At 42.0% G+C, this 20,171-nt stretch overlaps 1 protein-coding gene across 1 annotated transcript in view; it reads left to right on the top strand.

Moving 5' to 3' along the window:
- Positions 1–20,171, top strand: part of cgnl1 (cingulin-like 1) — a 28,688-nt gene that overhangs the window by 1,515 nt on the left and 7,002 nt on the right. The window contains exons 2-12 of the mRNA XM_086184010.1: positions 1,368–3,063; positions 3,884–3,978; positions 5,641–5,746; positions 6,975–7,076; positions 7,457–7,593; positions 8,820–8,958; positions 9,193–9,405; positions 18,047–18,253; positions 18,340–18,444; positions 18,534–18,686; positions 19,757–19,927. Of these exons, the coding sequence (XP_086040136.1) occupies positions 1,420–3,063; positions 3,884–3,978; positions 5,641–5,746; positions 6,975–7,076; positions 7,457–7,593; positions 8,820–8,958; positions 9,193–9,405; positions 18,047–18,253; positions 18,340–18,444; positions 18,534–18,686; positions 19,757–19,927 (3,072 nt within the window). The 5' untranslated portion in view covers positions 1,368–1,419. The remainder of the gene's footprint in view (positions 1–1,367; positions 3,064–3,883; positions 3,979–5,640; positions 5,747–6,974; positions 7,077–7,456; positions 7,594–8,819; positions 8,959–9,192; positions 9,406–18,046; positions 18,254–18,339; positions 18,445–18,533; positions 18,687–19,756; positions 19,928–20,171) is intronic.

The raw sequence follows: 20,171 nt of genomic DNA, 5'->3' as shown, positions 1-20,171 counted from the left end.
GTTTGAGTCTTGAAGTGAGGAATATCTGATAACATTAAAACATATTTGTCACTGTCAGAATTGTAGCATTACTACTAAGTGCTCATATTGGAACTTGTATGAGTGACCTCACACAGAAACCCTCTGGATACCAGTTGAGTGCCGACCACCTCTGCTTGCCTGTTAAATTATAACTTAATATAGTACATTTCATAGAAGAGCATCAATATTTGGACATTACAAGTTGACAAATCAATTTACGTCATTAAATTAATGTGAAGCAGTCCTTTTAAAAACATCCAGTGTTCCCATGAAACAGTCCGACTCATTGAGTTGCATTTTGCATGGAGTAATCGCTAGTAACTTGAGTGATTAACATATATATTTAGTTTCATGGTAAATATCTTCCTATCCCCCACCCCCTTCTTAGTGCTTCTTCTTTCTGCACTTACATGATATATCCTACTTTTGCCTTTGTTGTCAGTCTTATCAGAGTCCTCCTTCCAGGCCTATCTCAGTCCCTCTTTATATTGTTATATCGGGTAAATGGGTCACTATCAGCACAGCAAACAGGAACCTGTTGAAAGCCCATTGTCCAGAGAAACACATGGCAGCTGCTGATGGCTTTGTCTTCACCAGCCTCCCATGCATAAATATTCCTGAGGAACACTGAGCAGCTTACTTTTAGTATTTGTACACAGTTTGATATTTATTGCCAGCTGTGTTCTCCCAGTCGTGGCGCTAATGCGTCAAATTTGACAGCCCAGCTACTATCATAAATGACAAGTGAAGCTTTGTTGGGTTCGATGAGCGGGGGCTGTAAATTATAATGTTATTTACAAGGATTCAAGGTGTATTGCTCTCTCTCTCTCTGTCTCTCTCTCTCTCTCTCTCTGTCTGTCTGTCTCTATCTGTCTGTCTGTGTGTCTCTCTCGCTCTACACAAACTGAATGACTCATGTCAGCGTGTTATTTCTCTGTTAAACCCTTTCTCTCCCAACCTGTTAAACCCATATTCTGTACTGCACAAGGTAAACAGTCATTTTGTTATACCTTACCTGTTAGTCACTCACCTGGAAGGTCCTCTTAAACAGTACTTGGCAATATTTGCAGTCCAAAAGAATGTAGGTTATGTTGAGTCATATTTGTCAGAGAGATCATGGCGCCTTTCCTCAAATAGAGTTCATTGGTAACTCTTTTCATTTGACCAGAGGATCATTTTGGGAAAATAAAGCTCATTAAGAAATCAAAACAAGCAGAGGAGAAGGAAGTGGAGGAGGGGGCTGTAATATTTAACTACTGGCTGAGTTTGGAAATAATTGTATTGTATTTGAATTATGTCATGTCTCATTTCTGACTAATGCAGCCAATTTCAATCTTTGCTTGCAGGGGAAGGCCACCTGATCCAGGAAGAGGGATTTATTTTCCTTCTGCATTCCTGATGGAGTCATACAGAGTGACTGGCGTTCCTAACAGTGGACCACCGCAGGGCTACACTCAACCATCTCGCTCCTCTAGGTCTCATAGCAATGGAGGTGGTTCATATGGTCTCAGCATCCGAGTCCAGGGTATAGATGGGCACCCCTATGTGGTTCTGAACAACCAGGACATGGGTTCTCAGCCGTATATAGACCCCAGTAATGGTTACAATGACACAGAAGGCTCTTTTATAGATAACTACCAGGAGTATGATTTCAAAGGAGACAGGGAGGCTGGATCCAACAGCCCCTTCATGGAGTACAGGTCTCAGAAGATGATGCATTACACTGGCCCTCAAAATGGTGCATCTGACTCACAAGGAAAGAAACCGTCCACTCTTCTGAACTTTCAGAAGCACCCAGAGATCCTGCAGCCGTATGATCCAGAGACCAACTCCCTGAACCTGGGGGGCATCCACAGTCTGCCTTCGAGGCCTTTGTCTCTGGCAGAGACTGGATACAAGCAGAGTTCTTCCTCTACATCTACTGCGTCATCCCATGTCAGGTCATCCAGCCTGGACCGGAATACAGCTCCTGCACAAGCTGACAGGAAACTTCCATCCCAGAGCCAGACTGATTCAGCCCCACCAAAGCCCAGGTCACAGCCTGCTCAGCCCCAAGGAAAGGTGCGAACTAAACCTGAGCCTCAAGTGGCTCAGCCGCAGTCCAAGCCTCGGCTCACAAACCTAAATCCACCTCAGCTCAAGCTAACCTCTACAACTCAACCTCATCCCCAATCAGTGGCTTCAGCACAGCCACAGCCCACTACTGTGTCCAGTCCCACAAATGAGCAGAACAAGACCCCATGCAGATCCCCCAGTTCAATGAGCAGCGCCAACTCCAGCCTTGAGCGCAGCCGGCGTGAGCCTGATGTCCTTCCATTACGGAGGACTGACTCCAGCGGTCCTGTTCTCCAGTCCTCTTCACGCTCCCGCCACTCCTCCTCCTCCTCTACCTCTAAGGCTCTAATAGATGAACAGATGGAGGCCCTGTATGCAGACAGCATCAACCGCCATGAGAACCGACGCTACATCCCTTTTCTCCCAGGTTCAGGTAGAGACATTGACACAGGTTCCATTCCTGGTGTTGATGAGCTCATTGAGAAGTTTGACGGCAAAGATGGTGGCCATCAGCGGAGGGGCAGGGCTGGACGCAGGAACAGAATCAATCTGGAGGACAGGAAGCGCTCTCGCAGTGTGGACAGTGCCCTCAGCCAGCGAGAAGGCTCCAGCTACTTAGATGAATTTAACTGCCATAGAGGTTCATCAATGGAGCATGTCCTGCGGCCTTCCCAGCTCCGGCTGCAGAGGACAACTGGGAGTCAGGATTCTTGGCTCATGGCGGTAGATGGTAGAGTCGACTCCAGGCCGTCATCCCGTGTCACCAGTGCACCCGGCTCTCCCCAGGGCACTGTTGCCAAAGGTGTCGGCTACATCCGTGGATACAAAAAGCCACAGACCCACTCATCTACTTCATCATTGAAGAGTAAAGAAAGGGAGAACAGTGCATCCTCAGATAGCAAAGTTACGATGTCATCACTGTCAACATCATTGTCCAAGCCCTCCTCCAGCACTGACAAAAAGGCCAGTGCAGACACAGATGTGCAGGTAGAAACCAAGAGCTTCTGCATCCACCTTTTAAAGTTATACTTCTCTTAAAAAGTGTGTTTTGCCTTTCAGGGACAGAAAGGTGTCTTGAGGTCACAAAGATGTTTTTCTATTTCTTTATGACTCCAAAATGCAGAAAGCGGCAACCATTTGCATTTAGCTCGAAGCTAAGATATGACACCCTATAGCCAGCCCACCATGAGTAAAGACAACAGAAAAACTGTTTGAAATGTCTATTCACAAATGTGCAAGCACATCGTCCTGTTCGATCAAGCTTTATGCCCAGTAATCCCCAAACACTTTTATTTTAGCTAAAACAATCTAACTTTAACTTTTCTGATTCAGCCCTCATTCATTGTAGCACAGAGCATGACAAGCAGGCTCATGCTGCTTCATGGTAGTACTGAACCGGAAGCGTTATAGTTAGTTTGTTTTTAGTGCAGATCAAAGTATTTGTGGATTACTGAATGTACAGCTGGATGAAAAAGGTGTGGATTGTACAAGATGATGAGGTGGAGATTATAAATCTGTGTTTTGCTGTTGTTTGAGTTTGGTGTCTATTAAGTGCCATTAGCTTCATCCTAAACATGAGTGGCTTGCTCTGTCTCTGTTCTGGAGTTACAAGGAAGTGACACAGCAGTGAAAAAAGTCATTGTGATCTAAAGACAATGTAGAAAAAAAATCAAATTTTTGGGTGAAGTATCAATTTAAAGAGCCTCGTGGTATGACTCTGACATAATTGGTGGCTTTTTATTACAAAAACAAAACTAGTCCATGGGATCTTAATACTTAATGATCTCTCATTTCCTGTCTCACTCAGGCGACACCAGATCTTCTCAAAGGTCAGCAGGAGCTTTCACAACAAACACATGAGGAGACAGCAAAACAAATTTTATTCAATTATCTTAAAGATGGGTGAGTTAATTCTTCAACATTTTTTTTTAAGCTTAAGTTTTGAAGAACATAGATTAAATGTGTTTCATGTTGTACAACCATTATAGTTTGAATTCTTGGCTGTTAGCTGAATCATGACCTGAGCATACTGTTCCCCCTGAAGCCTCATGGTGAAGGGAGAGGCTGTACTGAGGGAGGCATTAGTGGTTTTTATCAGAGCTTGACTGTTTATGATCAAAGTGATGGAATGTGTTCTTCTTACCCTCCAATGCAGGCGGTCAATGATCCAGCAGTCTGGAATTTTTTTTTCTTGCCAAAAAACCCCACTTTCTCGCTTCTTATGCTTAGCAATGGCAAATCTTGTGTTTGTTTCTGTAATCAGACACTTGTTGACTGTCAGGGGAAGACAGGTCGAGGTGAAATGGAGCGAAGAGGGCAAAATCTGATAAGCTAGCATTCTTTACAGCCTGTTCAATATTGCAGTGTCATTGTCAGGAATAATTAAAAAAAAAAGTAAATTAAAAGCAAATACCATTAAAATAGACCATCTGATGCTACAGTTGCTCTTTTTGTTTATTGCACTGAGAAAGTCTGTGCTGGGTTCTGTAGTTCTAGCAGTCTGGGGCAATGTAGAAAGAGAGCAGGAAACTGTTTGGGTGTGTCGGGCCACAGGTCAGGAGTCACAGGACAAAGGAAAGGAAACACAGATGGAAGTGCTGGGTCTGAAACTGAGCTACATTCCCAAGGTTCTGAAGACAAACATTCACCAGCAGAGGTTATGAAGGTGTAATGAAAATCATATGTATGTGGAGAAGGGAGGTTGAGAAGTTGCTTGCTGGGCCACCGACATAATTTATTGGAACACTAAATTGCTGTTGTCATGTGAAAGTGGTGCAACAATAGATTGTGTTGATACTTATGTTTTCACTTTAACCCAAGGATGAAATATTCTGTGGGTTGAGAAGATCCTCCCGTCTCTGGGATTTCAAAAGTATGTCTATAAACTCAAAGAGGATTGTTGTTCAATGCCAAACTTTCCCTGAACTCTAAAATGGAAAGTTTTAGTGGTTAGAATAATACTTTGAACTGGTTGCTCAGTACATCCCACCATCTTGTTTTTAGCACAAGACACAGATAAGGTCTGAAGTATAACATTTAGGCTGTGTGGCTGCTTTTTTTTTTTTTTTAATTTTTTTTAACCAAATACTGTGAATGCAGGTTTAATTAATCAGCTGCTTTTACATTCTGAAGCCTCACAGCAAATGTTTGCGATGTCATGTATTGTATCTTGTTATCATATATCTATATCTTGTTGAATGTCATTATCTCTCCTGCAATAGTGGGACATTTAATTTGTTTACAATTGAAACCATAGGAGATCTATTAACCCCTGCAGGGTTGCTGATACAGCTGTACCTCTGGTTCCCATTTACATATTTTACCAGGTGGAGAAATCCCATCTTACAGCTCATGATTCATGGTTCAGTTGGCGCTGTATCGGTGCTGTTTGTGCTATGTGACAGATCAAAGGAGTGTGACCCTTCTTGACCTTCTCAAGGCTGGGAATGAGTTCCTCTCATCCCGGAATCAATTCTGATCCCCCAACTCAAATACCTCTTTTTTTCCCCCCCCCACCTTTTTCAGAGTCTGCTGACTAACATGCATGTGTGTCTTTGTCTATAGAAGCAGTGATAATGATGAAACGACTAAGAGGAAGGTCAACCTTGTCTTTGAGAAGATTCAGACATTGAAGTCTCGAGCTACAGCGAGCGCCCAAGATGACAACAAAGTGAGAAGCTGCTTTATAGGTGTATTATTCACATTCATGTAAAGGTCCCTTGATTTAAATGTTTTTTTTCCATGTTTTAATATCAAGAGCAGAGTTTTTCGACTGTCTGTACAGATCTACCAGCCATAGGTCATAAAAGCATTTTTTAAATAAATTGAATGATCGGGGATGAGGTGGCCAGCCGGTTCTACCGTCACCCTTTACTTACTAAGCATAGACTGGCTTAGGAACGACTGCTAAAACCTGGATATGAGATAACATTTTTGAATATCTCCTTGTCTCAAAATCAGTGAGTTTTTTCAAGTTTTTTTTTTTTAGATGCCTTAACTTGAGGAGATGATTTAAAAAAAAAAGGTTGAGATAACACAACATTTTATAACCCATTGCGATGCAAACTTCCAGGTTAGCCTACAAAAATATGTCATTCTTGTGTCACTCTATCAACAGCAATACTTGCAGTAAAATGACTAAGGCATGAGTGTTTGAGAATGCTGTGCTTGTTGAATTTGTTTCAGTTGAAGTTGAACCATGCGGCAGCTCACTTTGAATTTTCAAATCAAGTGTTTGATTGAAACCCCTCAAGAACTTTCTAATCTTTAATCATTTGAATTTTATTTTTAATACAGTGCGCATATTATTTCAGGCTGAATTTTTAGCTGTTTGCTTTAAATACTGTAGCAGTTGAATATTTAACTTCTTTGAAGCAGATCTAGTGCTAATCTAAGAGTTTCCAAATCACTCAACTATGAGTGGGAGGTAGTGATAAATTGTTCCAATATAAATTTGTAATGTTGGATTGAGGGCTGCACGGTGGTGCAGTGGTTCGCACTGTGGCCTCACAGCAAGAAGGTTCTGGGTTTGAGCCCCGGCTCCAGCGCGGGATCTTTCTGTGTGGAGTCTCCATGTTCTCCCTGTACCTGTGTGGGTTCTCTCTGGTACTCCAGCTTCCTCCCACCGTCCAAAGACATGCAATTGGGGACTAGGCTGATTGATACTCTAAATTGACCGTAGGTGTGAATGTGAGTGTGAATGGTTGTTCGTCTCTGTATGTTGGCCCTGCGATGGACTGGCGACCTGTCCAGGGTGAACCCCGCCTCTCGCCCGTAGATGCTGGGATAGGCTCCAGCCCCCCCGCGACCCTTACTAGTAAGGAATAAGCGGAAGATGCCGATGGATGTTGGATTGATAAGATGTAAACAGCTCTGACTCCTGTGTGTTGTGCTGTCAGTCGCCGGCTCTTGCTGCACAGACCAAAGCCCTGCAGGAGCAGAATGCTGAGCTGGAGAAAGAAATGGTTGGACTGAAGCAGCAGCTGGAGCAGCAAAGCACGGTAACAACAGTTGATATGCTACTGAGCTTTGATACAAGCTTCATTTTGTTGGCATATAAATATATTTATATTTTTTGTCCAGATTATTTAAATATTTAGGTCTTAACACAAAGGAGGTTTTTCAGGCAAAAAAATGGAGCACTCCTTGCTCCCTTAAAGTTTTTGCAACTTTACAGCCGTGTATGAGTGTTATGCTGCAATGCTGAACATGGACGGACAGAACCCTGTCATTGAATCTGGCTGATTGTCAGGAACGGCATTTTATGACGCAGCAAGTTTATGAGATCATTTAAGTCCAAATGTCAAAAGCCTGGTATGAGAGAAGAGTAGATGTGTGTGTCTGTAGGAAGATTCTCAATATAAGTATGTTTGATCATTAGAAAAATAAAGCTGACAAGAGGATGACTGCGAGTTTGAAGGAGCTCCAGCAGGAGTTGGAGCGGACTGTCGAAGAGTGCCAACGCCTGAAGGAAAAACTGGCCAAAACAGAGGCTGAACTTCAGACTACAGTGGAAGAGTAAGTGCCTAGTAATGATGCTGATGACACCAAGTGGATGATCTATCTACCTGCTTCACTTAATTTAGCAATTAGCATTTGCAGGGCCTTGCTATGACCTTCATCATTGTCAATGTGTTTAGTTTGTGCTGTGCAAGGGTGGTGCAGGGACACCTGGCTTGGTTCTTGGTAATGATACTGTACTTCCCTTTTGTCTGTGGTGGGAAGCTGGAGCATGATTAAGTTCTTGTCACTGCAATATCTACTTCTACTTGTATATGGGGTTTCTGGTCCAAGGGGGGAGAGCTGGGAGGTGGTGAAGGCCCTTACTGGCGTATGAAAATTAAAAAACAAAAACAAAAAAAAAACCAGCAGTGTAGCTGAAGAACCACTCGGTTAATCCCCTGTCCAGGTCACTTCATAACAAATTATACTGTGCTATGTTCATAAGCTTTGACTTTGGTTTACATGTGCCAGGATGGTGATGGCGGGGTAGGGTGTCTGTTGATGAAACCATCTAGACTGTTGATAGTTTCCTAAAAGGTAACCATGCCAGTGCCTTTGTGTTGGGTCTATCTCCCACCCTCTGTCTTAGTGCCTGCTTGGTGACTGACACATTATTGGGACTGTTCTAACTGTCCACCCCATGTATTATACACCTGCTGTTTTACTACTCTCAGTATGACGTTCACAGTCCATGTAACCATGCTGCCTTTATTAATGGCTTGCTGGTTGTGTGTTTGCTGAGGTCTTTTGAAATGTTGATGTTTTAATAATTGTATTTTTCTACTACTTAACTCTTATTTCTGCCTTCTTATGGGTCTTTTGTGTCAAATTCTTTTTGTTAGATCATTTATTTTTCTAATTTTTCAAAATGATACCTCTCAGTTTTATGTTTTTTTCTTCTGAAGACAACCCATTTTTGGAGTCAGGTGTGGTAAAAGCAGATGCACTAGTTGTGCGGTGATTTGTGTAGCTTCACATCACTTATCACCCTCAACTCAGGGTTGTGACATTAAGCAAGGTTAGATATTACTAGTTTACCACCATTCTGGTGTAGGGATTTAACCTCTTTGCTCTATCGCCCACATATTCAGAGCCAGCACAGGTGCTACCATTTGTATGTGTCAATTGATGCACAGGTGTGTGTGTGTGTGTGTGTGTGTGTGTGTGTGTGTGTGTGTGTGTGTGTGTGTGTGTGTGTTGTCTATCTGTGCTGCGATGTGACATGTTGTGTGGTCTGTCAGGCTGTTCCAGGTGAAGATGGAGAGGGAGCAATACCAGACAGAGATCCGAGACCTGCAGGACCAGCTGTCAGAGATGCACGATGAGCTTGACTCTGCTAAAAAGTCAGCTGCTGATGAAGAGAAAGACCTCATTTTGGCGGTAAAACACAGCATTGGGTTTTTTTTCTGTTTTTAGACACACCCTCTAAGCTTGTAGAATATGTGGCTGATGGCAGCTGATTTGATTCCACCTCTTGAAAGATGACACAAGAACAAGTTTATTTTTAGAATTTTTAGAACTAAACTGTTTTGCTTTGCCTTGTGGTTACAGGCTGCAGTGAAATTGCAGTTTTTAGGGTTAATCTAAATCTTCCAAACTCTCTTTTTTTTTCAGGACATGATGCAGTTGAAGGTTGAGATGCAGGAAGTTCTCCTGGCCAAGGAGGACCAGGAAGATATTCTGAGGAGGCGGGAGAGGGAGCTGACAGCTCTGAAAGGAGCACTGAAGGAGGATGTGGCCGCTCATGATCAGGAAGTGGACAAGATGAGGGAGCAGTATGAGAAGGAGATAAGCAGGCTGCAAATGTCTTTGGAGGAGGTCAAGCAGGTAATCGTCCTCCCCCTCTCCTCCTGATTCAATCCTCCTCCCCATTTCTTTCCCTCTCTCCCTCCTCCAATCCAGGAACACACCCTGTCAGAGGGGAATGTGGAGATAAGCACCACATCAGGGAGCTCTAACAGTGTGGGGTTTTGTATTGAAAGTTGTGCCATATGTTTTCCATCAGTGCTTTGAAGTAGCATTATTTATACCTTTTGTAGTAGTTTCCCAGCTGTGGCACAGAGTATCAAAACATTATTGTTTTAATGGAATGAATACATCCAGAATAGTCTGGTAACCTTGAATTATGTGTAAATGATTTTCCATGTTTGATGCCTCAGTTGTACCACTGTGGTTTTTAGTAAAAAATACAAAAAAACAGGCTTTTCATGATTTGCAGATGTTTAACCCTTCAAAATCCAGTTCTAGCGACATACATAAATGCTTGGTGTAACCGTGTTTTTCTTTGTGATTGTGATGATTTTGATGCTGTGGCAAACAAGTAATGGAACAAGCCTATAGCTACAATTATTGGATACAATAGGACTGGATGTTCATTTACTGTGGTGAGAAGACATCATGTGGAAATTATGTTGCTTCAGTGCACACACTTAAAGTACCAGTTAAAGATATCTTGTCCTTATTTTTCAAGGATTCCAGCAAGTCAAGTGTGGAGTTGTTTTCTTATCTCAGCTTGTTTCTCTAGGGAGGAACATTTTATTACAAGAATGATGTTGCATGAAAAGGTTTACGTGTGTATGCCTTATTAGGAGTTGCCCTACTGGCAAGGTCGCTATTTTAACCAGGTAGCAATTAAAGTTATAATTGACTCCAAAACAGTTAGAAGACATTGATATCCCTCATGAAAATCACTGTTACAAATGAGAGGAAGGTGAGTTGAGATGAGAAGAGCAGTGGTGCATTAAAAGGAGACGAAGCACTCAGCACACTGAGAGGACTGCAGACGCATCAGTAGGTCGCCGTGTGACTCACGTGTGTCCTGTTTGTCTCAAAGAGTGGAAGTTGTCCTTGTGCTCGGCTTCCTGCAGTGCTGGTGGGGGACCACAGCAGTGCTGTGCTTTACTCTTGAGCCGATGACAACATTTCCTTTTTATCAAACGGAGGTACTGCACCCCCAGGGGAGTTTGTCATCAGGGGCTTCCCTTCAGTGCTTTGTAAACACTTGGCAAGATTAAGTCATTGTTTTTCTTTTTTAAGACATAAAAGCATTCTTACTCATTTGAACGTTCCCTTTATGTCCTCAGATTAGTGTTCTATGACATGTGAGACATTTGTAGATTAGAGGACTGAATATTAATTATGCAGAACCTAAAAATATTAAAGTTTAGTTTGAATATTTTTTGTAGTGCCAATGTGAAAATTAGATAAGAAAAACCAGGCTTCCTAGAAAATAAAGTAAATAAAGTTCAATTTAGTGGTCAATACTCTGAGTTACAGGTTTATAGGAAAGTTGCTTATTTCTCATGAACTATTTTACTTATGTTAGGGTGTCAAAGAAAAACGGGTCTGAGTGAACTTTGCATCTTTATGTTCCCTCCAGTCTCTAAACAAAGTGCTACCTCTCCCTTTATATGGCCCTGATGTTTGTGATGACTGTAGGATCCCATATAGAGAAGAATGCTGGAAACTGGAGCACTAAATTGCTCTGTATACTAGTTAATTGCAGTGGCAAGCCATCACTAATCTAATGAGCTGCCATTCTTGAGCTGTGTGGTGTCCCCTCGTCTTTCTTTGCCGTGAAAGAGGGGGGGGTCAATGTGGACCTCAGCTTGAAAATGAATGATGAGTTTGTTTCAAACAATAATAGCAGCGGGGGTTGGGACAGGCTGAATAAGTGGGTCAGTATGCTGCAGAAAAGGGGATGTGTGGCCGACCCCCTGAAAGGAATGAGGTCTGTTTTGTGTCTTAAATTGAAAGCTGCATTGTGTTTTCAATGAGCTGAAATCTGTGGAATTTTATTAAGGTAGAAGAACTGTCATCCAACCTTTGAGAGAGACTATTAATTTTCTTTTTTTAACAAGTCTCTAACCTGAGCTGCTCTTGATGTTTTAAGATGTCTGCTGTACATTTGGAATGGATTGGATTGTTCTCGTCAGCTTATGCTGGTATGCCAAAAATGAGGAAAGATGAGGTGCAGTGAGTAGAGAGGCGGGTTTATTTCCAGGAATGTTGGGTCAAAGTGGAGAATGTGCACCCTGCGGACCTTCTTCACTCAGCTCCAGCTCTGTTACAGTTCACCCGCCCCTGACCTGCAGGAGAGGCTTGGATCTTTCATTTATGCCTCTTTAGGGTGCTGCAGTTGCATCTCAGTCTCTGCAGCACTCCACGTTTTCAGTGTTAGAGGCTTTAATAGATCTCTGTCGTGGTCTTCTTTCCTAACTGTAAAGACAGAGCCTTGTGCTTATCACATCATTTCCAGTTCTTGTTATATTTCACCTAGAGCTCCAAGCCACAGCATGCGACACAGCCACATTGTTATCAGGCTGTTATCTGTAACCTCAATCCCAAATACTGTATTTTTCTGATTTCCTAACTCCACAGTTAACACACAAAATGCCACAGTGATCTCCAGCTCCCCTAAATGTAGTTCATTTTCTGGCCGGTGCCCATATCACCCAGCCGGCCTCTTAAGTAATCTCTGCCAGTGTGTGAACTGAAGTCTCACTGTCTGATCATCAAACTTGCTTAGCCCAGAGAAGAGTCCCCCCTCAGGCTTGTTTTGAAAGTAAAGACTCCCGCATGAGTCTGTGTGTTTGATGATAGCACTATATTTCCCTGTGTAGCTTCAGGAGCCTAGAAGCAGGTGCCCGGAAAGAAGCGGACATAGACGAAGAGCAGCAAGCAAGGAAGGAAATGATGGACAGACTTTCTGGATATTGACAGCTGTGGCAAAGAATTAGTTGCCTTTACTTGTAGGAATATTACATCTCTCAGGCTCTCAAAGAGCTTTTATGATCACTTTTAACAGGAAAAAGGGAACTAGTTCACTCATAGAAAGAATGCACAGCTCTATGAGGGTCACTTCCATGAGAAACCAGGCAGTGGCCTGGATATTTGTGTTTATTGTTCTTTTACCCCGCTGCCTGTGAGAGCTGATGTGGTGGGAGCCTAATCTGCCAAAACAACAGGAGTCAGTTAAAATACCAACCTCCTTCTGAGATGACAAAGAGATAAGAGACTAGTGGTTTGCAGCCTTATATTCAAGCTGTGCTGTTTAATGCTGGTTTGTGTGTTTTCTGATGAAATTTTTGGCAATTGAATTTTTTAATGTGAAATGATGAATACGAATCTGATTTCATGTCAGAATGAGTTTTGCGTGTTACAGTTTTTGGCGGGTTGTGGGACACAGTTTAGTCAAACCTTTCTTCCTTTGGCCTGGAGAACTGGCAGTTTTCTCCTCTCTTTGTCTTTCTGTTCAGACTTTGACTGAGTCTTGGCCAGGATGGTGGTGCATGATTAAATTGGCAGCGAGAGGCTTATAAATATAAGTTAGACTTAGTAATTTTATAAATGCTTTGTAATTAATGCGAGTATTTTAAGAACTGGTTTATTGTGGACTGTGTGGGGAGAAGCAGCGGCTCTAAAGGCCATTGAGGGAAACATTAAGTTTCCTCTTTGCAGGCCTGTGATCATGCAGAACCTTTGCGCTAGATTCTCTTTGCGTTTTTTCTTCTTTTTAACCATCTCACAAGCTGGTGTAGGTGCACTCTAAAGGCATATCAGTTCACATTACATTGTGGTTGTAGTTGTTAGCAAATGTGTTTGTAGCATCCATGTTTCAAAAGTAACATCAACACATTTGGCAGGATTTAAGACTTAAAAGCATAAAAGGCTGAAGTAAAATCTGGGAAATACATTCATCTGGAGGACAATGCTACATTACTGAATTAGATCTAAGCAGTGAAACATGTATTTCTGAAAGCATTTATGTTGTCCCATTCTCCGCTGTCTTTGTAGTGCGCTTCTATACCCAAACAATCTCTAACCTTCAAGTTTGGTTCAACAGACTGCATTTAAAAAAGGTTTGTATTTCCATTTCTCGGAGGATAAAACAAGATTTGATTACCGTTGTCCTTTGCCAAAGAGATGCTGATGCTTCTCAGCTGTCACATTTTAATTTCCACTTCAATCCCTCCTTTCAGTCCATGACAGAGCCTCTGTTCCAGTTAAACTCAGGTCAGGCTACTTTTTTAATAAGGGAACCTTCTGAATTTGTAACACATACTTCGTACTGACAAGAAAGCCAGGCTTCTACATTGACAAAAGGGTGTTATTAGTCCCCTGATAGGATGGTGAAATACTGATAATGTGATACCTGACAGGAAATGAACTCCACTCGGAACGACCTTGGCTTAGGTTAATATGTTTTAGTCTTAACCCTAACCTTATGTAGCCACATATCCCTCTTAATTCTGTTCTGTCTGGACTTTAAAATGTATGAAACATTTAAAGAAATTAAAACTGAATGGACATAGTAGAGTAGCTGACTGGCTAATAAATACAATGAATACAAGTCGTCATCATCACCCTGTTCTTTGTATCAGCGGGATTTTCTTAACCCTCTCATGCACATATTTGAGCATCTTTGCGAATTGACGATTTGGAGGTGATGAATATTAGCGTCACTGCAGTGATTGACAGAAGAAATGTAAATGCACATTAATGGTGACAATAAGTGATGGAAAGATGCCTCGACTGTGCAGGAAAAACAAAATGACTGAAAGGCACTAAACATGAGTGAAGATGGACAACAGGATGTTTTCAAGAAAATGTCTCACTTGTGGATCTGTTACTTAGCTTCATATTTTTCATCAGTGTCACTATGGATCTGTCAGTTAGCATATTTTTGCAGCTGCTGCAGAACAGAGGAAGTTATGTGTTTCGTTGCATCCTGGTTCAGACTGAACTGCCTCCAGCTGAACACACAGGAAATTAGACAACTGGAAACAGCTCCATCACCTTTTGGAAAATGTTATTAAGCAGGGCGCTTAAAACATTTCAGCATCCTCAGTTGTAATGCTGAAGACTATGAATACAGGTTTTTTTTTGGGGGGGGGGTACCAGGGATTGGAGTTGTTTCAGGCTTTGCGATAGTTTTGTCATCAATACTTGACTGTACCAGGCGCAGTGGTTTGAATAAGTTTCAGGATTTTAAGTATTCATTTTGATTTACTAGAATGGGGCAGAGCATAATTTTGAGGAAACTCGTAGTTTGTTGAAAGTGCTTAAGAATGAAAATGCACTTTTGATAACACAATATTCAAAGAGAACATGCTGGTCTGTTTTCTTAGATTTATTTAGATTGCAAGTAATTTTATATTATTAATGTAGAGCAGCTGCTGAAATTTGGAGTAACCTCGTATTTAGGGTTGGGGTTATGTGTATGGTGACAAAGGCTGAAGAAGCTTAACAAAAGCAAGATGGTAAAAAGCCCCTTTGCATCAAATATATAAAAAAAAAACATCTGAGTATTTTGAGAAACTTCTTGGTTATGCCATAACAATGAAAATGCACCATTGTTTGTATGTGTTACACTAAACTGGAGTCTTTACAGTTGAACAGATGACTTTTTATGTAGAAGTATCCATCCATCCATCCATCCATTTTCTTCCACTTATTCCTATTAAGGGTCGTGGGGGGTGGAGCCTATCCAAGCAGCCTTCAGGCGAGAGGCGGGGTTCACCCTGGACAGGTCACCAGTCCATCTCAGGGCCAACACATAGAGACAGACAAACATTCACACTCACAGTCACACCTACGGTCAGTTTAGAGTATCAATCAGCCTCGTCCCCTCTTGATGTCTTTGGACTGTGGGAGGAAGCTGGAGTACCAGAGAGAACCCACACAGGAACAGGGAGAACATGGAGACTCACACAGAAAGATCCTGTGATGGAGCCGGGGCTCAAACCTGGAACCTTCTTGCTGTGAGGTGACAGTGCTGACCACTGCACCACCGTGCCACCCTGTAGAAGTATCATTGGTATTTTTATTGTGTGATGAAATGATTTTTTTTTTTTTCTGAGAGAGTATTTGATATTGTAGGAATCACAGTCATAAATACTCAGGATGCTCAGGAAATATTCTGGTGGTGGGTTACTGTTTGCTTTTGAATCATCACCTTTTGTGTTTGCTGGAACCCGAATATCTGAAACCAAGATTTCACCAGAGGACACGCATGGCACCGTGCTTCAACGACTGCACTGAGTTAGTTAATGTGCAACTTAAAACAAACAGTTTGAGCACACAAGATGTCAAACTTTGAGGTGAAATGGAAATAAAAATGAGCCGGTCGTTTGATATTAGTATATGTTCCTCTGATGTTTTGACACGCTGAAGTCTGCTTGTGTTGTCATTGACTTTGTTAGATTTGAATGTAAGCAACAGTTGACAAATAGCTGATAAAGTGATTGTTTAGTTTGTGTCAATCCCTCAGTGATTGCTAGGTAATCTTTAATAAACTTTTAATAAATTATTAACTTTTTGTCATCATGAATATTAAAAGAATCAAGTTACTGAAGACTTATAAAAAAAGAATAGTGAACAACCCATTAGTTGGTTAATAGAAAATATCAAAGAGGCATTTATTTGGCCCGGTAATGAGTCAGTCAGGTCAGTTAAGATCTCACCAAGCTGCTCTCAGCTCAGTGGCTTTGCCCATAGTTTGTGGAGGGGGGATGGTGAGATGGGTGTTGGGGCAGAACCTTCTGTGTATATTGTGAAAAGGGAACACTGACAATGCTTTATTATGTTAATGAAAGTTGTGGTTAGTCTCTCATGATTTAGTCTGCATTTGACAATTTTGAGTCTGTACAGCTCCAGACTAAATGAGCTGGGGAAGCACATGAGGGTTGTTCTGTGGTGACTGGGAAAACTGGTTGGACTGGCCTGCCGGCACTGAAGCAGGGAGGCACCAGTCACCATTTCTCATACACAAAGTGCTCAAATTAACACACAATGATGGCAAGACTTGTAAAGACGACAGTATAAACACTTGAAGAGTTCCAGCTGTAACTATAGTGCCCCACCACACTAACTCAGGTGTTGTTACAGACGAAGCTAAAACCTAAATAGTTTTTTTCTGTTGTGTCATTGTCATAGGAATATATATTTTATAATTCTTCTTCATGATGTTTTTGCACATATTACTACTATTATGAGTAAGCCTAACATCATAGGCGCACTGCTCAAGAAAAGCAAGCCTGGGTATATTGATGCACTGTTCTGCAGCACCTTATATCAGTGTGTTTCCAGCTGTGTTGTAAGGTGTGTGTGTGTGTGTGTGTGTGTGTGTGTGTGTGTATGTACGTGTGTGTACAGACCCACACACCCAACACACACACACACACACACACACACACACACACACTGTGACATATTTGGAATTCACAACTGTTTGATGGATAACGAACTGTAGTCTGCCCTGGAGGAAAGTGTTGACATTTATTAACCCCTTGGCTCAAGTTCACACTTCTCTCCTGCCTCAGTGCCTTCACTTTTTCCACTTCTCTACTGTATATTATAAAGTATGTTGTGTTCTGTTGTAGTTTAGGCATACCTCACTGCACTAAGAGAAACAGTGAACTGCCAAACCTGTTCCCTGACATTCCACCTCCATGACAAAATGTCTTTCTATACTTTTTAAACATAACTTCCCTTTGATGAAGCTGTCATTCACCGGAAAGGTGTTAGTGCAACCTCGAGCTGTTATCTGCTCTACTGATGTAAGCGTTGTTTGCAGTGTAGTTTGTCTTCTCTCATACATTTGAGAGTATTTCTGCCTGCCTACCACTCTTTTTTTTCTGCAGAGCACTCTGATCATGTTACTGAACAATGGAAGGATTTTGCCTTTCAAGTACTCACAAATAGGTGTCTTGAGCTCACAAAGATCTTTTTCTCCCCTGTATCACTTCTTTGTGATCCATGTCATCTTTCAGTCGTACGCTCAGTAATCCACAAACACTTTGGTTTCAACGTAAAACAACTAAAGCACTTAATGTTCTGTGCCACTGTGAACAGCTGTGGATTTGGTTCAGCTGAATACAAACACTAACAAGCTGGTTAGGATTGGCAATGACCGCCCAAATGGGGAAGTTGTGGTTGGTTAGTTTTTAGCTCAAATTCAAGTGTTTGGATAAAAATAAAGTTTATTATTCTGGACAATGTGCTTCAGTTTGCAAACAGACAGTTTTTGGACAGTCTTCTGTTGTTTTGTTGCTGTATCTTTTGTTAGCTGTCAGTTGCATTAGCTCCATGCGAAATATACCTGGCTGGCTCTTTCTGACAAAAAAGTAAGGGGGGGGGGGGGCAGGACACATCTTTGTGAGTTCAAGACATCAATTTGAGAGTACACTTTTTAGATGAAATGTTGCTTTAACTGTTCCTATATTTAAGTACTGATCAAAAGTCAAAGAGTTTCATTGCAGTCCTGAAATGTCAGGTTCTTTCCCCCATTTGTGGTAGTTTGCTCTCGCGTGGCCCTCAATCAACAGAAGGTCAGATTTCCTGAACAACAATCTTGAGCGCTACACTTAGCTCTATTTGTTGCACTCTGAATTGTCCCATCATGCTTCAGTTTTCTATACAAGGCTCCTGTCTTCTTTTCTGAGACCTGTTGTCTTCTGATCTCCAGAACAGCTCAGCTGCTGTCCGTGAGAAGGCTGAAGTGGAAGCAGCCAAGGGTGCACTGGAAGGCCAAGCTGGTAGACTGAGTCAAGAGATCGAGAGGCTGCGCAGGCGGTCACAGGAGCTGGAGAATGAGGTGGCCAAACTCAACCGGATCATTGATGAGGCAAAGCTACAGGAGAGCAGGCTAGGAGACCGAGCAGGCCGGCTGGAGGTTCCCACATTCATTCATGTGCTCATATTGAATTCACAAAACCTTTGTAGCATATTATATTACAAATGCAACATACCTCTCAACAGAGGGAGAAGAAGCAACTGGAGGAGTCCTTTGCTGAGATTAAAGAGCAAGAAGAGGAGATGTCTCGTGCCAACCGAGCATTAACATTACGCCTGGAGGATGTGCAGGTGAGATTAATAACTCCCACCTTATCGACGGCTTTTTAAGAAATATCCAAATTATCTATCTGTTTGACATATTTAACATCTTTCTACAGAGGAACTTTGCCAAACTGAGCTGTGAACACAAGGAGATGGAGGAGAGGCTACAAGAGGAGAAGGTCCAGAAGGAGCAGTTCAAGAACATGAAGAATGATATCGAGGATGAGAGGAGGCTGCTGGACCGCACAGTGGAGAAACTTCAGAGAGAGGTGAGCTTGTAACATCCACCCCAGCGGAGCAGCGCCCACATTAGCACTTGAGTCTCAGTCTAGTGTTAAACCACCACTGAAAGGAAGAAAATGAAGCTGTGTAATAAATTTATTTTGTTGATTGAAACTTTGCCCAAGAAATGTGTGAAAACACTGGCCAGCTTGTGCAGTGGCTTATTCACATGTTCATAGATTTGAGTGATTTGTTAACCATGCCGGTAAATTTGTAATGTTTTTTGTTGTAATATCAGTGGTTGTGGATATTCAGTGGAAACTAAACGAACTGCATCGCAAGTTGAGATGCTGCAATCAGACAAAGGCCATCTCTGATTCGCTGTGGGATTTTTCCAGTTGTCAGTTATATGAATGTGCATTGTGATTTGATTCCTGTCATTATTGTGTAACCATTAGGGCTGATTACAAGCATCATCCCTACATGATCTATTTTGTCATGGCAGAATATTTCTCCTATCTCTTCCCTTCCTCTTAAGCTTGTTTCACTCTTGTGGCTCTCCTAAGAGGGACGATACTTGGTGAATACATTTGATCTTCCCCAGGATCTTGTCTTAACTGTAATGTCACATTCTTCCTTATTTCTTTGTACCAGGTATGTTGGTTAACACGGCCCCTGATCTGAAAAAAGAAAACAGAAAAATATGTATATAAAAAAAATATCAGTTGTTGACATGACATGACATTCTCACCTTGGCAAAACATAGAAATGATTTAAAGTATTATTGTCTGTATTTAAAATGCTAGAAAAAAGATCAAATGTTTTTTGTCGTCTTTACATGGAAGTGCTGTCATAATAACTCGCTACCTGTTGAGGGATGAGCATCCTTTTATAACCTCATCAGAGGCTTGATGCACAATCTGTCACTGGCCCAGAATAACCTCACCAGTGAAGTTAGGGACAGGAATACTTTCTTTTCTATTTATTTAACTTTTGTCATTTAAATTTGAAAGAGTCATGTTTGATATCCATATTTAATGACATTTCTGTTGCTTTAGTTCTCTTATTTTTCCTGAAGTTTCTCATCTTTGGCCTTTTCTCCTCTCTTTGCCTGCAGATGAACGATATTGTGGAGGCGTCCCAGTCGTCCACGCGGGAGCTGCAAGAGCAGATTGATATTTACAAGGAGAAGAACCGTCGCGAGCTGAGCGAGCTGCAGAGGCTTCTGAAAGAGCGAGGGCAGGAGCTGGACAAGTTCCTACTGGCCACCAAAACACTGCAGGAAGAGGTATGGTGGTTCCAAATCAACTTCAGCTAATGTACCAGGCAGTCTCAGAGTGCTGACACTGCGTTCATGGTGAGAGTGTGGTCAAATCAAGGCCATCATTAGTCTGGCAAACTGAGCTCCCATGCAGATCAGCAGATGAGGCATTGTTCTGAATCAACCAGTTCAACTCCTCCCAGCAACAGCCTCCTCGCCTTTCATAGAGCGACGGGATGTCTTTTTGCTGCTGTGTCAAAATCCAAATGTA

Source organism: Aulostomus chinensis, chromosome 2 (genome assembly GCF_037954235.1).
Source record: "Aulostomus chinensis isolate RoL2024-O1b breed Wild chromosome 2, RoL_Achi_v1.0, whole genome shotgun sequence".
In the NCBI taxonomy this organism is placed as follows: Eukaryota; Metazoa; Chordata; class Actinopteri; order Syngnathiformes; family Aulostomidae; genus Aulostomus; species Aulostomus chinensis.
This window is presented reverse-complemented; position numbering and strand designations above follow the sequence as displayed.